This window comes from Podarcis raffonei, chromosome 4 (assembly GCF_027172205.1).
Source record: "Podarcis raffonei isolate rPodRaf1 chromosome 4, rPodRaf1.pri, whole genome shotgun sequence".
NCBI lineage: Eukaryota > Metazoa > Chordata > Lepidosauria > Squamata > Lacertidae > Podarcis > Podarcis raffonei.
Genome location: NC_070605.1, coordinates 18,763,526 through 18,783,785, shown reverse-complemented (window position 1 = coordinate 18,783,785; position 20,260 = coordinate 18,763,526). Strand labels below are relative to the sequence as shown.

Genomic DNA, 20,260 nt, shown 5'->3' with positions numbered 1-20,260 from the left:
GATTCTCAAATAAATTCTCAATTTGAAACAAATAAAAAAGGCAACCATAACAACATCCTAAGACTCCATCTCCAGCACAGTCAAGGGTATTTCAGGATGCCAATCTGTTTTTCATATGCCGAATTGCACAAAATACTTTCTTTGAGGCTTTTCTTCCCAAACTGCCTTCTGAAAAGCAAAGCTAAGACTCTTGTGTTTTGCCATGCAACAACCCTAGACACATCGACCTCAATCAGCACTAGAAACCCTTGTAATAAATGCAAAACGACAAAGAGCAAAATCTTACCTGTACACTGTCGACTCTCCTTTGACGCTTTACGAAGCACAAGGCTTGCCCCCTTGCAAATTGCGTGTTTCTTTATCCGGTGATGACTCTCTCGAAAGTATGTGGCTGTTGTCTGGACTTGCTTAAGGTTTGTATAGGGAAATGACTGGAATTCTACTGTTCTTGCATTTTCAAAGAGCTTCAAAAGGCTTCTCCAAGCCTCCCAACCAGCACAATAAATACTGGGAGTATCTGAAGCGCATATTCATTGTTCTCCAGAATATATAATTAACTTTGGAAAATTAAACAATTGCAATGCAGCTGGAAAGATGGAGGAGACAAAAGCACCAATTGTTTAAATCCCAGTATATGAGCTTTTCAGGGACATCTACTTTGCCCACTTTGGAGGCGCTTTGGCCCCATCCAGAAATTCCCGACTGTGCAAATCAAGTTAGAGCTTGAGTTGTACAACATACTAGCCTCTCCCTAGCGCAAATGCAGCCTTGCCCCAGGGATTCGACAATTGTCTGTGATACATTAATACAGGCAGAGGCAAACTCAGGCCTCCAGATGTTTTGGGATTACAACTCCCATCATCCTTAGCTAACAGGACCAGTGGTCAGGGAAGATGGGAGTTGTAGTCCCAAAACATCTGGAGGGCCGAGTTTGCCTATGCCTGCATTAGTATTTCCAATCCCAGTGACCACTGGGTGAGAAGCGGGCTTCTAAGTGTACCAGTTAGTAGTCCAGTATAGTAAGAGAAGCTGGCTGTTTCTATTCCAAGCATTCAGTGTTGAATAATTATGCTTTTTTATGGCGCATCTGCTCAAATTCATAAGCAAAGCATCCTACACTCAGTTGGGTGCTTCTCTTTCCAAATAGAGGACACGGGTGGCGCTGTGGTCTAAACCACTGAGCCTAGGACTTGCCGATCAGAAGGTCGGCAGTTCGAATCCCCACGACAGGGTGAGCTCCCATTGTTTGGTCCCAGCTCCTGCCCACCTAGCAGTTCAAAAGCACATCAAAGTGCAAGTAGATTAATAGGTACCACTCCGGCGGGAAGGTAAACGGCGTTTTCGTGCACTGCTCTGGTTCGCCAGAAGCAGCTTAGTCATGCTGGCCACATGACCTGGAAGCTGTCTGTGGACAAACGCCGGCTCCCTCGGCCAGTAAAGCGAGATGAGTGCCGCAACCCCAGGGTCGTCCACGACTAGACCTAACGTCAGGGATACCTGTACCTTTACCTTTCCAAATAGCAATGCCTTCTATCTGTTTCTTTTCTCTCCCTCCACTTAAATTGCAGCCAGAGGAGCAATCATAATCAGCAGTGCAGTGAGAAAGCTGGGAGTATTTAACACTTAAAATCTCCACAACACTTGGTGTTGGGGAAAGGGGACTGCCTACTTGGCTACAGAGTGTGAGACTTTGGAAGCAGAATTGCTATTCTGCTTCCAGCTTAATGCAGAACAGCAGTGATTGTGTACTGCTAAATCGCCCACATCTAGAAGCACCTGCTAAGTCTTACAAAGTTCTTGCTAAGCCCTTAAGAGGCAACACTGGTAGACCAGGGTTGCAGTGATGCTCTTTTAGCCCTGACCCCCAAGATCATGTGAACTCTTCAGTGTGTGTGCATGCTCTTGTGTGATTAAAGTATGCTTCTGCAGCAGGGAGTCTTGTGTATCTGTGGAGACTCCTTGCACAATTGAGAACCCTAATCTTCCAGTGTGCTCAATCATTCGGGGAGCTTCATTCATCTACAAGTCTTCCTGTTGCAGTTGAATTATGCATGGGGCTGGAAAGAGGGCTTCCAAACTATCTCTATTTTCGAGTAGGATTCAATTACACACTGGCAGATTCGGGTTATGAAATTAGCTGATTGGGAGATATTGTGCAACAAACCTACTTCACTGCAAAAGATCAGACTTTTGTGATAAGGAATTTTAGGGGGAAATGCAGTGGATAGTATGGGGCAACCCTTGCCCCCCCAAAAACAATTCAGGGTGGATGCTCATTAAATAGTCAATGAAGTCTAATTGCCCTGCTCAATTAACAGGTCACCTAGAAGTGTCCTCACTAAACCTGTGTCACCTCTAAGGGCAATAATGACTAAGGAGGAAAATGATTTTGCTGTTACTGCCCCCATAGTGCTGCTTGTCATTTTCGCAGCAGCACCACTACCAAATCCCTCCATGCAAGTCATAATAGTAATTGCGAAGAGTAGACAACCTTGAAAATATGGAAATTTTCCTGTTCCACCATGGCTTCTTCCCTCTGGGCTTGCAAGTTATTATCCACGTAAGCTTCCCTCCTCCTACGCAGTAATGATGACTCCCTGGATCATTTGGTTGGGACATCAGTTACAATGCAGAATGGGTTGCAACACCTTACAAAGAGCTTCTTCACACCAGCAAAGCAAAGTTTTCCTTAGTGTGAAAGGGTTTCTTTTATGAACTTGTACACCTGTCATTTCAGGATTCAGCTTGTTTGTCTACATCCAGCCCATCCCTGCTTCGAAGCACTGGTCTAACACCTCAACCACCTCTCCCAATTCAGTTCAAACAGACAGATAAGAGCTGGGTGTCACCTACATATTTATTGCACATCACTACAAAACTCTGATGACTGCTACCAGAGGCTTCATAAGGAGCAGGGACACTGTGGGACACTGCAGGGCAACTTTCATGGTGCTAAACAGTTGCCTTCCACAACAACTTTCTGGAAATGTTCCTGCAAGGAGGAGCAGAACCACTGAAGCAAATTTTCACCTCTGAGATACTCCAGGACACTGTGGTCATCAAAAGCCACTGACAGGTTGAGGAGAAGGAGCAGGGGCACACACCACTAACAAATGTCATCAACCAGGGTGACCAAGGCAGTTTCAAGTAATCAGTTTTCTCCAAGCATGCCTGAAGGTGGATTGCCACTTGTTTCTCAAGGACCTCGCCCCAAAAGAGGATATTTGCCACTAGGCAATACAGTGGTGCCCCGCAAGACGAATGCCTCGCAAGACGGAAAACCCGCTAGACGAAAGGGTTTTCCGTTTTGGAGGTGCTTCGCAAAACGAATTTCCTATGGGCTTGCTTCGCAAGACGAAAATGTCTTGCGAGTTCCTGCGGGGGTTTTTTTCCTTCCCCCCCTTTTTCCCAAGCTGCTAAGCCGCTTATCAGCTAATCCGCTAAGTCGCTTAACAGCTGATCCGCTAAGCCGCTAAGCCACTTAACAGCTGATCCGCTAAGCCGCGGAATGGATTCTTTTCGTCTTGCGAGGCACCACTGTAGTTGCTTAGCACTTTTGGGTTCAGGGAGGTCTTCTTAAAGGAGGGGCTGAACCATCCTCTCCTTCAAGGAAGACTGGCAGCAGGAAGCCAACATGGCATGTCTTAATTTGAAAAGAAACTTGACCTTTTAAAGGACTTTTCAAAGCTTCAAGAATAAATGTTACATCTATATATAAACCAACAAGTATATCAGTTCCATTTGAAACGCAGTATTCAAACACATCCTTCAGCAGGGTCTTCTTTGTATTCAAGCCTTTCTCCTACCTTGTCTTTGCAATATTGAACTCTATTTGTTAGAAAAAATGTCCTGCTCTTAATCACCAGGGTTTAAGGCAAGGTGAAATACTGCTATCAAAAGACAGCTATCTAGGCTCCAACTAGAAACAGATAAAAAAAACAATAAACTGGGCCCAAATAATTTTATGTCAATAAGGGGAGGGGGAGACAAGTTTTACATACAAACAGAATATAACTTTAATTTTAAAACCAACCATTCAGCTTTATACAAACGGCCCTCTTCTAAAGTATCTCCAAACTTGAACTCAAACATCTATGTGCAAAATCAACTTGAAAGAATACAGATACATACTCAAAGGCATCTCACAGATATGCATATAAAACCTTAAACATGACTAAAAGACTTGCTCCATGATCACCAGTAGGAAACGAGGTTTGTTGCTTCAATTCTAAAAAACAGAAACTTCTTTTTCAAACAAAGACAAAACCTCTTGACAGTTGCCACCTCAACACCATTCACAGATAGAAAAGTTTGTCAGCGAGTGCCAGGTTTGGCTCTCTGTGGATGCTCTGGCCCACCAAGAAAGTCAGCTTGCTGGCATACTGGCATGGCGCTGGGACTCTTATTAGGCCCTAGAAAGCAAATGGGAAGAGTATATCAGAGGTTTTGCTCCATCACCTTCTGCTGAACCTGGCTAACTGCTTCCAGTGTCTTCAAAACAGATGAAACAAGACTCTGTGAATTCTTCAGCCAGCAGTATCCAACATAAAAAATACATGACATTTAACTGACAAATAGGTTTGTACAATCAAAATACAGCCTATCCAAGTATTAGTTTGTTGGAGTTTGTTTTCTCCTTTAATACAATTATACACAATGATTGGTTTGCTCATTTTTATTTATGTATGGAAAAGCAGTGCATTCAACCATGTGAACCCCCCACCCTTCCATTAAAAAGAAAACCCATACACCTTCAACTACTGCTTGTACAAATTAGTTTACTGTGTGTGCTGCCTGAATTTCCCACGGTTGGATGGGTACTAGATTTGAGATGGCAACAAGGCTCATGGGTTACGGACAGGTACTGTTGCCTAAATGCCATATTCTGTGGACAGGTACTGTTGCCTAAATGCCATATTCTGTGGCAGCTAATATTCATCCTCAACCCCAAACAGGGTACTGAGCGAGAAGATGGTGGCCACCAATAATTAAAGCTGGACTGTGAATATTTTTTTGTGCAAAGGGAAGCATTTTGGCCCAGCCCTAAAGAGACAGAAACTTTGCAAGTGTTCTCTTATCTGCATAGTTCTGTCTATTGCTTCTCTTAAAAATAAGAAGAAAACAATAGCTCACTTACGGATTTTCTTCACTCACCAGCTGAAAGCTGGTATTTTGTAACAACTACCCAGTACACCGGACAAAAGGAAGTTTGCACCAATGTACAGAGCACAATGCTGAACAATTTGTGACTCAGCTGACCAGTTGCGTATGCAACTGCTAGGTGCCTGATAATTTGCTTGTTCTCTCAATTCCGGGGGCAACAAAAACAGGTAGACTGCATTTTTTACATCGATAGCTGCAAGTTGGACAGGGCTGATCCTATGTAAGAGGAAGAAGGCACTGGCACTACTTGAAAAGGAGGCCAATCCTTTCCTAACTTTGTGTGGGAGGAAAAGGAAGGCAATTAACTATCTGGATGCAACTGTGTTACTTACAGGCCAGTTGTAGTACAGGTGACACATCTTATATGTAAAACGCTGCATATGGTCTGGCTTGAATCCATTCTCATCATAAACCACATTGTAGTATGTGGGATTGACAGTGCCCTGGCGGGCAAGTTGGCTAATTAAGAAGAAGTCGTACCTGTTGGGCAACATTAGAATTAGAAGAAGGAAGACGTCAATGTAATATGTTCTAACTACTACTACTACTACTATTATGATAATAAAAACTATATTGACAAAAGCAATTATTAATATGAATAATATGAATATTAGCTGCTACCCAGGGCTCCTTTGGGAAGGGTGGAATATAAATGAAAATTAATAATAATACTATATACTAAGTTAATGGGCTTGCTTATGCTTTTTGGACACATATAAAGCAGCAGAAATCTTATTTTTCAAGGGCAGCTCTAAGTGCCAACTTTACGCATCCATACATGGTCATCCTGGCCCTACCACTATACAGTATTTAATCGTTAGAGCAATCCTGTGAAGAAGGGTAGGCAGAGAGAAAGTGACTGGCCACCCAGTGAATGTCACATCTTAGTGGGGATTCAAATGAGGTCTTCTCAGTTTAAAACCAAAACTGTTATACTGCACTGGCTATCAGTTTTGACCATCCAAACAAACAAACAAACAAACAATTAATAATAATAGCAGCAGCAATTTGGTGTTTCTTTCCCTAATCCAGGAATGAGGAACCTGTGGCCCTCGGGATGCTGCTGGGCTACAGTTTCCATCATCCCTGACCACTGATCATGCTGACCAGAGCTGATGCGAGCTGAAGTCCAAGAACATGTGGAGGTTCCTGCAGGCTTCCCACACCTACCCTAATGTGAAGCTTTGCATGTTCTGCACTGAGTACTGCCAAGCTCCTGTGCATTTGTTTTAATGGAGAGGCAGTTCTGCACATGCAGGAGGGTGGGTGCAGAGCTACACCTTTCACCAGAGTTAGTCTTCAAGCGAGGTGGCAGCCTGTGCCCATAACTAATCAATGGGACGACCATAGGGAGTACCATTAAGCTTCCTGTCTAAATTAGGTCTGCTAACATTTTATTTCTTCCACACATGCAGTTGTAAATGGCTACTGGTTACCACAACCATCTCACCGATATCTCTGCAACGATCCTGAGAGTTAGGTTAGGCTGAGTTTTGAGTGACTGGCCTAAGGAGACCAGCTCTTTGAGTCCAGCTCTCCCCAGTCAAAGTCCATCACTTTAACCACTGTAGTATCATATTGGCTCTCAATTATAAGCTATCTTGCTGTATCCATAAAAAGATAAAATACTTGCACAGCACATCATTCAGGAGTTTCAATATCTACTAGTGACTGTAAGTATGGGTCTGGGTCACGGGTAGCCAATGTGGTACCTTCCAGACACTGCTGGACTTTAACTCCTATCAGCGTGACTAAAGGTGATGGCTGGTGTGATTTGTCCATCTGAAGGGCACCACATTGTTTACCGCTGGTCCAGAATGTGATACTGCATTAATGCAGAATATAAAGGTATGATCTTGTGGTGAAAGCTAAAAAGATTGGGGATCAGAAAAGATACTGGGGCATCACTGATATGGAGACCTGTGCTCTTCTTTATTAAACCAAGACTACAGGTGGTGACCATTTAAGCGCATCCAATTGACACGCAATTGCCAATGCATGGGTCCTTTTGGACCCGGAACAAGGCAGAATGGGGGGAGGGCAGAACGGAGTGGAACGGGGCAGACTTATACACACTCCAGAGAGGTGCATGGGGGCCAGAAACAGAACTCCTGCGAGAAATGGTCACCGTCTGTAGTTAGAAGGTGAAATTTTAAAGAAGAAATTGGGCAAGTGACTTTGCTTGCTTCCACAAGGCATTGAGGCACAAGACCCAGAGGGTGACTGTTTACTCACCCTACCCTCTGCCCACATTGCTGGTTGAGGGGACCTGTTATAGATCCTGCTGCCTGGAGCCCTTCAGATTCCTTGAACATGAACCTTCATGTAAAAATAATTCCCATTTAACGCAGCATCTGGTTATCCAATTGTCCAGTCTGTCAGAACATTCTGGAATAGCTATTACTTTGAACAACCAAGCAAAGAAATAGGGCAGGAGTATTCAAGAGAGGGAGTCTTCCTGGTTTGGAACTGATAGAAACTGCTTAATAGGCTCGTCTTACTTAGCCAATCTGAAGCTGTTTTCCATCACCTCGCTTTCGTAGTTGTGCCAATATCTATACTTGCCATTCAGGTCGAGTAGCCTCTGTGTCAATAATTGTCCCAACAGGAGGGTTTTGCAGGCTTCTGTTGGTCTCGATGAAGAAACGCTGAAGGCATTTCTTCCTGACCACAATCATCGATAGTTTGGCTCTTCTGATGTAAAAAGAAAGACATTTTAAAAGGTGAATCAGTGATGCAGGGCTAACCATGCATTCTTTGCCACCACTGCTAAATGAGAGGTGCGGATAAAGAACAAGTCTTGCTTCCAGCAACCGTGATTGTTTCAAAGTACCTGCCTGGTAAAGACAAAAGGCAGGACAGGATCAGTTTACCTGCAGCCACCACTGGACTCATCGAGGGCACTTAGTATCTGTGGGACTTCAAAGTCTACCACCATCCTCAGCTGCCCATCTCCAACGCCGTCACGGTACACTATGATGCGTGCAGGCAGCTGCCCATTACATGTCTGCCAATTACTTAAAGCATCTACAGAACCACAAGGAGGAAATAAAGAATGGAGTTACATAACTGATCCCATGTGGGAACAAGCTGATCATATGTAAGCTTCCCTTCACATTGACACTACAGATGAAACAAAAATGAATGAACTTTTATCTGTAGGCACAAAGGCTTTTAGTTGTTGTTTTCAAAAGCTGGTGTTACTTGCTCAAGAATGAATGGCACTAGAGATGGGCAACAGATCAGCCTTCTCCAGTCCGATACCCTCCCAATGTTATGGACTACAACTTCCATAGCTGTGCTGCCTGGGGCTGATAGAAGTTGTAGTCCAAAGCTTCTCGTGAGCACCTGCTCAGGAAAGGCTGCAACAGATACCTGCCTATTGCATGGTGTATAGCAGGGGTAGGCAACCTAAGGCCTGGGGGCCGGATGCAGCCCAATCGCCTTCTAAATCCGGCCCGCAGACGGTCCGGGAATCAGTGTGTTTTTACATGAGAAGAATGTGTCCTTTTATTTAAAATGCATCTCTGGTTTATTTGTGGGGCCTGCCTGGTGTTTTACATGAGTAGAATGTGTGCTTTTATTTAAAATGCACCTCTGGGTTATCTGTGGGGCATAGGAATTCGTTCATTTTTTTCCCAAAATATGGTCCGGCCCACCACATGGTCTGAGGGACAGTGGACCAGCCCACGGCTGGAAAAGGTTGCTGACCCCTGGTGTATACAAATGGTACTTGTGACTCTCCATCATCCTTAGCCGATCATCCCTAACTATTCATCATGACCAAGGCAGATGGGAGATGGAGTTCAGCATTATTTTGAGGGTCACATATTCCACCATTCCTGATATGTACAATAATCCCATTATCTCCTCTGGTAAACACATTTTGCAGACTGATGTAGTATTTAAAAATCCTATTTGACAGTATGCAACCATGGGAACAAAATAAATAAAATGCAGGAAAGTCTTGTAAGCTACCATGATAAACGGAGTATACCATAGGAAGTTGCCTTATATAGTCAGATCATTTTATATCCAGCTCAATATGTGCTGATTGGCAGTGACTTTCCAGGGTTTAAAGATGGGGGATCTCTCCCAGCCCCGCCTGGAGATGCTGGCAACTGAACCTATGACCTTTGCATGTGAAGCATGTTCTGTTTACTAGGAGCCATCCATAGTCCTTCTCCAAATAGTCACAGCAACCCAGCAGAACCTCCAAACCCTATTTTTGCTGCCTAATAAAGTATCTGGTAGGCCACATAGCAAAGGGCCCTAATCTCTTGTGAATGTGGCATGACTTATGGTTGGCTGGATAGAGCCACCTGTCAGTCAAGACCCACTTGAGTCAGACACTCTTTAAAATATTAGTGTTGTGATGCAGTTTTTGTCCCTGCAACTGATGCCTGATGCAATCAACACCAAAGATGACCACTGAGAATAAGTTTTGTAGTGCTTGGCCTACCGTAGAAACAGTGAGACTAATATCCTAGTACAATCATACCTCGAGATAAATACGCTTCAGGTTGAACACTTTCGGGTTGCGCTCCGCGGCGACCCGGAAGTAACGGAGCCTGTTACTTCTGGGTTTCGTCGCTCGTGCATGCGCAGACGGTCAAAATGATGTCACGCGCATGCGCAGAAGCGGCGAAACGCGACCTGCGCACGCATCTTATGTTCTGTTCAGGATGCGAACGGGGCTCTGGAACGGATCCCGTTCGCATCGAGGGGTACCACTGTATGATGTTTTATTTTGATCTGCATACTTGCTCTTTCATTCCCTCATTTTGAATAAACTGCTGAAGCAGGAGGGGAGCCAGGCTGAAGTTGCCAAGCAGGAGACTTAGAATTCAGCTGGCTATTTCCCTACTCCTGAGAAGGCCACTGTTAGGCAGTGGGAATCCTGTGCCCCTTGCCATAGGTGACTCCTAAGAGGGTCGTGGCAGCAGAGAGACAGAAGAATAGGACAGGACTCCCTGGAGCTATTAGGCAACCTTGCAGGGTTGGTGTTGGCAGCAGGGTTCAGCCTACTGTTACAGGCCTTCATGTACAGCCCAAGGACTGTGGATAATTTGGCAGACCACACAAATTGTATGGGCTTGATGTACAAGTACAGTGCCTTCCAGTCAGTTTCTGAATCCAGTTCAAGGTGTTGCTGCTGTTTACTTTTAGTTTGGGACCCAGATACATGAAGGATCATCTACTCCCCCACCTCAAGAAATAAATGTTCAACCATTAAGTATATTTCACTAATTTATACAGCAGCACCCCTACCTTTCATGCAGACCTTTAAACAATCTGCAATGTTTGATCCTGAATTTTGCAGCATGCAACGAGAATACCACCTGGACATAAAAGGAAATAAAATTTGTTTTGAGGTTATAGCAGTACAGGCTTATTAAACTCTATTCGGAGTCCTCTATTGCCTTCACGGAGGTTCTGTACACTCCTACATCACCAAGAGAAACCACAAATAGGTTGGGGGGGGCAGCAGCTGCTGAACCCTAGCATGTTTACTTGTCTTACAGGAAATTGATTTGAGAGATGTAGCTCCAGATACTTGTGATACAAATGCCCATGCTTTGTTCCCATTTCCCATGGGAAATACTGAAATATCCAAAAGATCAGCATTCATGCCCACACAGTGCATCAACAGAACAGCTGACAAGTACATGGGATCTGCACCTTCACATTACATAGTTGCTGAGCTTCCACTGCAGTGACAATCTCCTGAGAAGTGTTGAGCTAGTGAATCAAGAATCTTACCTAGTCAGTTGTAAATTAGAGCTGGTCACAAATCCAATAACTGAGCTTCCTTTGGTCAAAGCATCTTTGTTGACATCAATGCCGACCACCATGACGGACTTCAGCTGTTGAGTAAACAGCAGATAGAATCAGAGGCGGCATACATTAGAACCACCATGCCGGATCAGACCAAAGGCCCATTTACTCCTGCATCCTGTTCTTATATGCGACACGGGTGGCGCTTTGGGTTAAACCACAGAGCCTAGGACTTGATCAGAAGGTTGGCAGTTCGAATCCCCGCGACGGGGTGAGCTCCCGTTGCTCGGTCCTTGCTCCTGCCAACCTAGCAGTTCGAAAGCACGTCATAGTGCAAGTAGATAAATAGGTACCGCTCCGGCGGGAAGGTAAACGGCGTTTCCGTGCGTTGCTCTGGTTCGCCAGAAGCGTCTTAGTCATGCTGGCCACATGACCCGGAAGCTGTACGCTGGCTCCCTCGGCCAATAAAGTGAGATGAACGCCGCAACCCCAGAGTCAGCCACGACTGGACCTAATGGTCAGGGGTCCCTTTATCTTTACCTTACCTGTTCTCACAGTGGCCAACCAGATGCCAGGATGGAAGGACTGCAAGCAGGACTTGAGTGCAATAGCACTTTCCTCACTTGTGATCCCCACACACCTGGTACTCAGTGGCATACAACCTTTGATTCTGGAGGAGGTAGTACACCAGCATGATAAAGGCCTGCTTTGTCTGGAAGTGGCAGTGTGGGGGTGGATGTCAACAAAACTACTTACTGGTATCTCAACTGCCCATGGTGACCCTCCAAGCTTACAGGTGATCTGCATTGCAATTTTTGTGGCTACGCTCATCATCATCCCTTGCTTGCTCAGGGTGCGAGCAAGCACACACTGGCTAGGGATGGGCCGCTCAAGACTTAAGAACTTCTTCACAGCATCGTAACAGTCCTTCTTGTTGGAAGGCAACACACACAGCACCTAAAAGTGGCACAACAGACAAGCAGATTCAGTCCCTGAGGTTTGCTCACAAGCCAGGCTTGCTCAATCCTTGATTCAGCATTACACAGCTGGAACTCTCCTGAAGGAGGAGAGAAAGTGGCAATCGAAGCAGAAAAGGTTGGTGAAAGAAAGGCGTGACTCCCTGCTTTCCAGCTGCCAATTGCACCACCCCAAGGATGCCTTTAAGCCACCAGAAGTAGGTTGTCAGGATTTTCTTACATGTAACATGTAGTACAAATGTAAGATTAATTGAAAACAAGTTTCCAAATCAGGAAAAGCTGCCCAAAGCAGAGTGGTTAGCTGCAAGAGCCACCCAAAACTTCTAATTGTTTAATTGAATTTTATACTTGAAAAAAAAAATACTTTTGAGTTACATTTTGAAAATAGAAAAATTACAAACTAACCCCCCCCCCCCGTTTACCCAACCTGAAGGCATAGCTAAGAGCTAAATAATAATAGTAAAGTTGCACTAATAGTAACCCTTTAAATTTGATGCAGTATGGAGTGGCAAGAATTCTGAAACCCTCCACTGCAAGTTTTTGGATTACAAACGCAGTGGATTACAAACTATAGTCCTTGATAACTTTGGTATAATTGGCAAAGTTGTGGTTGAGAACTAGGGCAGAGGGTGAGGAGGACGCTCTCTCAATACTAGGATACCAGGACAAATGCTGACAAAGTCTGCATACACACCATAAACTTAAAACACAAGACTTCCTCCACCCACCCGGATCCTGAGAGCTGTAGTTTGTTAAGGGTGCTGGGAATTGTAGCTCTGTGAGGGATAAATTACGGATTTCAAGATTATCTGGGAGAAGTAATGTATCACATATATGCAGTCAAGGTGAACAGGAAAAGAAATTGTACCATACAAAAATCATCATCATACAAAGCAGCCTATTGCGCTGCCTTCTCTAGAAGGACCAATTTCCAATAGCTTCCTTCCAGCCACCTTGAACATCAGCAGGCAACATACACGCCTCTCTTCAAACACATTTGAAAAGCAACTCAAATATGCATACACACCAGCTGTAACTCAGGATTCACATACTGTTGCAGAGCTCGAATAAACGCTGAGGGGTTCTCCTGTACTGGTATGCTGCAGACAAAGATCAGAAAGCAATGGGGAACATTAGAAATGCTAACACTGTAATTGGCAGTCTAAAGGACATCTCTCAGAACACAGCATTCCACCGGCTTCTTGGGAAAAAGATATCAAACCCAGGACAGAATTCATCAGCAGTTCAGGAGAGATTAATAATGCACAAAATTACAGTGGTGGGAAGAGGAAGGATGATCCACGAAAACAGAATTACGTTTTATATATAGGCCCAAGTAAAATATGAAGTTGTGATACATACACATACACCCCCCCAGGATAGTAATACAGGCAACTCCCCATTTATGCATACTTACATGAAACCGTGTATAATTGGAATACCCAATGAAAAAGCCTGAAAACACCCCGTTCCATCCCTACCCCTTTTCTGACGTCCAGTATAGGGTTGATTCAACAAATACTTTTCTCCACTACTCTGTGATGTTTGCAAACAAAATATGGTAAGGGAGGAATCCTCCTTAAGACTATTGCCCCCAATACAATTACAAGAGGAAGCCTCGCTGAATTCAGTGGAACTTACTTCAGAGACACTATGCTTTCAATTACACTGTTATAAGCATGCATATTTCAGTCTAAAACCACTTCATTCATGGCCAGTCATTACTTTCCCACTTCAGTAAGAAAATCAGACATGAAGCCAATGCAAGGGATTTCTGTGCCAACCCTCAGGCCCCCAATGAAGTCTGCCAAGAGCAGGAGAAAGCCTAACTATAGAGATATTGCCAGAGCATAATTACAGACCGACCCCTCGCAGCTGGTGGAGCTTTGGTACTGTTGCCAGCTCGTGCTGGCTAGATTACCCTGCCAGGATTCTGACATATTCTAGGACTGGAGCCACTCAATAAAAAGGAGAGACGGGGAGAGACAAAGCATATTAAGTTATGGAGTTGCAAAGATCAATACAAGCCCTGTGTGAATGCCCGTCTTTAAAGTTTCAGAGCAAACCATGCAAAATCTGTTCACGGACAGCAGGTTTTATCTGGACTAAAGAACATATGAGCCCCTACCAACAAAGGAATGTAGGATATGCTGATTAAAGATAAACCATCACATCAAATGAAAACTATACAATCCTTGGATTTTTCTCTATAGCAAAGTCAACATAAAGTGGGTATGTAAATGTGGAATGCTTCAAAAAGTTAATATTTGCAAAACCCATCTGTGTGTGAATTTCTACTGGAAAATCAACTTGGGTTGACTTCACCAGTTATAAATTGCGTGAATCAGCTACTACTCATGGCCTTAATTGATGTAATATGCACAGGCAGAAAAGTAGTGAAGTGGGGATTTAGTTTTTATGACCTGAAGGTTCTCATTTGCCTGAAATCCCACTATTTAACATGGACCAACAAACCATGGTCAGAGTTAGAGATATATGAGATATGGGCAATCAAGGTTGATTAAATTAGCACACAAATATTGAAGAACTTCAACATAAAAAATTAGCAAGGAGGAAGGTTATACAAAAGCCAGCGGTTTTCAATGTCTCCCACCAAGTTCTATACTCATGCTGACTACTAGCTGGCATCCAGCCAGCCTTGCAGAGAATGAAGCTTTCCATATACCACAAATAATGTGGTTCTGCGCTACCCGGTGCGATAAGCTCAATCCTGCATGTGCTGGCAGTAGCACGTGACTGAACTGCTACTTGTTTTTGTTGTTTTATCTTTTTGTACACTGCTTTGAGGTGTTTGTAAAAAAAAAGAAACCAATTAAACAGTGTCTACATTTTATGAAATAAAACAAAAATAGTAAAGAACCACCATACATGGCAATTTCAAACTGCCACCACATACTCAAAGGTCGCCCGCTATCCATCCTTAGCGTGCTTGATATACACAGGACAAAAGGGAAGCACACTGCTGTTTGCTGTACATACCTTATGCAGCAGCAAACCTAGGGGCCTGCCTCCAAGAGTTCCTTAGATCAGTGATTTTTCAGCCAGTGTGCCATGGCACCATGGGGTGCCTTGAATGATGGTCAGGGGAGCTGCAGGCAACAATGGCCTCTGTCCCTCTTTCCTTCCTTCCCTCCTATGATGCCCTCTCATGTTTCTGCCTCCCAAAAGCTGTTTGTTGCAGCAACCCTGGCTACAAGCTTCCCAGGCAAATGTTGCCTCTGGGGCTGGCCAGGGGTGCTGGTTGCCAGGAGTTGAGGCGGCCTTGGAGTAAGCAAGCAAGCAGGCGAGGGAGTCCAGCTAGCCAGTCCACCAGCCCTTGCTGTTGGGAATGGACAGGCAAGTGGGAGGCCTAGCAGGCAGTCACTGCGCTGGCTTTTCTTGTGCTTGCTGTGTGCAAGGCCTACCTGGGAGCTGAGGGCCCAGTGCTGATGGCTAGCCTTTCCTCCATGCAGGCCTGCTGTCATTGCTGCCTCCCAAGGTAAGGGGCTAGCCTCACATTCAACTTTGGCCAGTCTCTGTTGGGGGCATCCTCTTCCCAGGCCCTTGTGGGGCAGTATGAGGAGACACCTCTCTTTGGGGGGGGGGCAGCCCAGAGACCAAGGAATGGACCTCAGAGTGGCGAAGAGAGGGGAGAGGAGAACACTCCACAAGGGAGGGTGTTCGAAAAAGGGTGAGGGGCTGCCAGCTCTGTAGGCAAGGGGTGACATAACTGGCTCTTGAGTTCCACAGGGGTGCTGCAGAAAGAATGTAGTTGGTCAAGGGAGCCGTGGACTCAAAAAGGTTGAAAACCTCTGCCTTAGATAGTGAACAAAAAGTCAACACTCGTTCCCCCATGAGTTTGCAAATGCATCACTGTCACATTTACACACTTTGCATTTTTAGATATGCACACTTAAAAATTTCTTATACACGCACCCATTTAAAAACCCCAAACCCACAATGTATGAAAAGGAGTGAGGTAAAGAAGAAAACAAGGTTTGTTATCTGAATCTCTCTCACACTTTTGGATATTCAATGTGGAATCCCATGGGACCTCCCACTCGTCTCAAACAGTTCATGAGACTATGTGCAAGCTCCGAGTTTCTGCTGCTGCACAACAGTATCCAGCTCTGCAGATGTGCCACTCCTATCATCTTCATATTACGCATATCTCTGAACCAGTCATTGGCATTCATTGGCATGCACTGCAAGAAGAAAAAGAGATGCAAATGACCCCAGTAATTTGAGGGAGAAAGCTTATGTATAAACTGTCAACTAACAGGAACTTCAAATGACCTTAAATTGTACAGAAGTTCAGAATCTCCCTCCAAGGACTCACACCCATAGACAAATGCCGCTGTGCACAGGAACTATTCTAATAGCCAAAGGCAATGTTTGGAATCATGTTTGAGTCTCTCTAACATTCAAGTGCAGGACATAAGACGGAATGGAGTCTCTATAATACTTACGACTTCATTCTGCATGAGGATTTTTTCTGAGGTGACCACACGGCCAGTCAAGGAAGCCTGACACCCAAGCTTCAGCCCCCAGCTCTCCAATTCTAAACGCGCATCTTTGTTTCTGCAATAAAATGTGACCCCCAATGTTATGTATGCTTGTATATAGTTTTTACAGTGTAAATAAAGGCAAAGCAGAAATTTATATTGTTGCGTGCCACCCCAATTTCCAAGCGGTACAAGATTTCAGGGGTTCCAGGCACTGACCTAGGGTTCGTGTTTCTTTGGAACAAAGTACAACAGATACTGTGGTGACTTTAGGGTATACAGTTTATTTACATATATACAACCTGAGCCTATGATGAAGGGATTCACAGCAGTAACACCCCAAGACCAAGTTCATTGTCTCCCACCAGCACCACATTCTCTTCATCAAAACATACAGCTGAATGAACTTATTGGAGCTTAACCAAGCCAGTATTGTCATAACACAGCTAACAATATCAGTTGAAGGTGAAAGCAATGAATGAAAGAAAAAGCATAAATTAGTTGATACAGAATAATTCTAAAAATGCAGGTTTTTGGTTTTTTGTAGTAAGTCTTTTCCACACAGAAGAGTGTACAGTGTCAATGACTTATTTGTAGAAACCATCCATGAATGTTTCAGGATGTTTAAAGGGGGAAATACTCTTAGTCATTGTAATAACCAGCTATGGTACTTTAACTCCATCTAGGGGTTGTAGGCACAGAATAAACACCACAAACACCTAAGGCTGCAATCCTCTCTATATATGCATGCCTATGCAAACTGTGTGGTATATATGTATATTCTGCCTTATGCCTTATAAGTGGTCAAAGGTGCCATTTAACAGTAAGGGCTGAAGTACTATGGAACATATGTGCTCAGGCCTAGCATAACTAATAAATACATAAAAACACACACAAGTTGCATACAAAATCCAAAAAGAGATAAATATTAAAGTGTAGAATATGTCCATTTTCTATAACTTGAAAGCATTATTTTTTGTCCTTAAGAGTGAAAAATATGGAACAGCTTCCAGCTTCAACACAAACCAGATCCAGTCCGTAAACAGTCCGTCAATATTCCTGTAGATCACATCACACAGAGATCACACACACAAATATTACACTGCCTGTATCACACTTTGGGCAGCTATACTTGAAGCAGTGTCCAAGTCTAAGCATGGCAGACGCAGCAAGAGTCATGAAACAGATCTTGTCGAAACCTGTTTAAGGTTTTGAAAAAGTTATCTATGCACCAAATTGGACGAAACTTATACAGTCCATCAGATCTAGTAGAATTACCTTTGAATGTTGTCGGCTAGTCTAGACAGTCGTTGGTGCCTGCGGTCTGGGGCCAAGTGAGTTTCTTGGGCTAAATCTTTCATCAAACGGAAGTCAGAAGTCGCACGGTTGCTCAAGCCTAACAAACAATTTGTATCAGGAAATCGATCTTGGACCCATGGGGGGAAAAGTTGGTACCCAAAAGCAAGGTAGGTGGCATGACTGAAAGGCAGGTAGAGAAGTGCAAAAGTATCTCATATCTCACTTCATCCAGCAAGCCTTGCAATGATGTGTAGATAGAACATCTAAGAGCAGTTCTATGCATTCAGAGTCAACACATGTCATCACTTCAGAGTGCAGTGGGAAAGAGGAAGTGCATGTTTTAATGCGTGTCAAATGCAAAACTAAAGTAAGCAACAACAAAAAAGCCACCCCACTCTGTACTTAGAATATGCACTGTCAAATGTTGACGGTTGGTGCCTACACTTGTGTGTGTCAAATAAAGGACTGCCAAAGAAGTGGAGAAGGCTACACAGATAAATTATGTGTTTTGTTAATACTGCAGACAATGCTACTTCTCAACATCCCAGCCTACTCTCACAACACTCCACCATACTTGATCTTCTTCATGCTTTTTAACATTTATGCCAGGAGTAAGGAAGCTGTGGCCTTCCAGAAGACTCCAATTCTCACCAGTCCCAGTCAGCATGGCCACTGGTCAGGGATGATGGAAGCTGTAGATCAACAACAACTGATGGGCCTTCTCTGCTTTAGCTGCAGGTGCCAGGAATTAAACTTGGAACTTTTTGCATGCAAAGAATGTACTCTGTCATAACAGTCCATCCTCATGCAATAGGTATTCCAGATTCTGCTTGCCACAATTGAAAACATCCAATTTCTCCAAAGTCAATGTGACTATAAGCCAGATCTGTAAGCCCTGAATACTGGAGGACTGAATGAAGACAAGTTCAGACTGTTTTCTCTAAGTTCACAAAGTTGCTCTAATGGCCAGATCACCTGCTGTTTACCTGTCAAGTAGCAGAGTTCAGGGATAAGGTGGGCCACACGAGGTCCAACAGTGCTCTTGCCCTTACTCTTCAGCTGGCTTACAAGCATGGGTTGATTTAGGTCAGTCAGGACTGCATCATACTGCTGTTCAGGGAAATTTAAAATAAGAGGTAGGCAAATTGTTCTTATTCTGTGCCCATGGTACTTATTGGCAACACATACACAGCACAAGGCAAAATGGGATGTCCTACTGAATTCGAGTATTTTGCATTCCTAATGACATTATTCCATATCCATTTTGCCTCAACTCTTTCCTGTATTTCACCAGTGAAATTCCACCCTTCACTTAACAGCCATTTTGTATCAATGAAAAGAGTTTAGCCCTGCTGCATCACCCTGCTTCTTATTTACCTGTTTGTAGTAATCTACATAAGAGATCTGAGTGCCGTCACTTTTCTGAAATACATCTGTTGGCTTCACAGTCCACTCAACATCATCGATTCTATAGGTCTTGTTGTTGTATCTGAAATGATTAAGTGCACATTATAATGCATTTCAAAATATTATAAATATCATAAAGTGCATTTCAGAATATTATTCTGCTCTGTCATAGACCCAAAATGATCCAGCAGAATTCACTGCTTCACTAAGATTCAGCACCAATGGCAGGCACACCAGAGATGACTTGCACTAAAAGAAAAGCTTGACCTACTCATATACATGGTGTAATATGGGATCTGTGAATTCATGCAATATTGCAGTTGCCCTTCAGTGGGCCTGGGGACAAGTTGCAATTTTTCTTTTCACAGAAGGGAAGCAATGATTATGCATGAGGATTTGTCTGTTCCTTCCCCATCCAGGTGCCCTCATGATGTTTTGAACAAAACTTTCTACCAGCCCTAGCCAATGTAGCCAATGGTGACAACATAATCCAAATATCACCCAACAACATCCAGAGGGCTACAGGTTCGGGAAATCCACCCTATCTGACTAGAACCCAACAATCTGTTAACTTACAGGAAATAGGATTCATACAGGGAGCTCTTAAAAGTTCTGAGTGTATATCAACTGAATCTTTGCTAATTTTGCCAATTCAAATGTAGGCACCCACTTAAAATTTCCAAAAGAAGAAGCGACTTCCAAATAACAAACATTACCTTGTAAGGACAATAAGCCCCACCAGTTCCTTTTCACATGTTTCTGCAAAACGTGAGTTGTCCACACTTCCATAAAGGTTCATCATAAATTCCAATACATTCTCATTGCGAAGGACTTTGTGGCTCACATCTGCACATAGCATCACTTTCTCCTCAAACTGTCCAATAGTCACAGCAAATCCTGGCCAAAGCGTCAATCTGAAAGAAAAGGATGGCAAAGACATATCTGGGTTGATCTAATAAATCCAGACTGTGCACACCCTCTGGTTCAAAGGCAGGGAATGTATATGCAGGAATGAAACTAGAATTACATTTTAAGCATGGTGGTATATAAAAGCAGAGGTCCAAATTTGGACATAGTTTAACAGCTAAAGCTTACATTTGCTGCAAAAAGATTACGGCTGCAATTCTTATG

The 20,260-nt window shown here is 43.8% G+C and overlaps 2 protein-coding genes across 5 annotated transcripts in view; both read right to left on the bottom strand.

The window, feature by feature from the left end:
• AMOTL1 (angiomotin like 1) overlaps positions 1–485 on the bottom strand; it is an 80,138-nt gene extending 79,653 nt beyond the window's left edge. Inside the window, exon 1 of the mRNA XM_053385641.1 lies at positions 287–485. The gene's annotated coding sequence lies outside the window, so the exon portion shown is untranslated. The remainder of the gene's footprint in view (positions 1–286) is intronic.
• Positions 486–3,944: 3,459 nt separating this feature from the next.
• Positions 3,945–20,260, bottom strand: part of PIWIL4 (piwi like RNA-mediated gene silencing 4) — a 33,067-nt gene continuing 16,751 nt past the window's right edge. For all 4 annotated transcript variants that reach the window (XM_053385618.1, XM_053385617.1, XM_053385620.1 and 1 more), the window contains exons 8-21: positions 19,846–20,043; positions 19,100–19,211; positions 18,709–18,832; positions 17,702–17,819; positions 16,388–16,499; positions 15,939–16,123; positions 12,946–13,018; positions 11,698–11,898; positions 10,927–11,030; positions 10,435–10,505; positions 8,037–8,190; positions 7,729–7,857; positions 5,496–5,643; positions 3,945–4,412 (exon numbers count right to left, since the gene is read on the bottom strand). In XM_053385618.1, the coding sequence (XP_053241593.1) occupies positions 4,296–4,412; positions 5,496–5,643; positions 7,729–7,857; positions 8,037–8,190; positions 10,435–10,505; positions 10,927–11,030; positions 11,698–11,898; positions 12,946–13,018; positions 15,939–16,123; positions 16,388–16,499; positions 17,702–17,819; positions 18,709–18,832; positions 19,100–19,211; positions 19,846–20,043 (1,846 nt within the window). In that variant the 3' untranslated portion in view covers positions 3,945–4,295. The remainder of the gene's footprint in view (positions 4,413–5,495; positions 5,644–7,728; positions 7,858–8,036; positions 8,191–10,434; positions 10,506–10,926; positions 11,031–11,697; positions 11,899–12,945; positions 13,019–15,938; positions 16,124–16,387; positions 16,500–17,701; positions 17,820–18,708; positions 18,833–19,099; positions 19,212–19,845; positions 20,044–20,260) is intronic.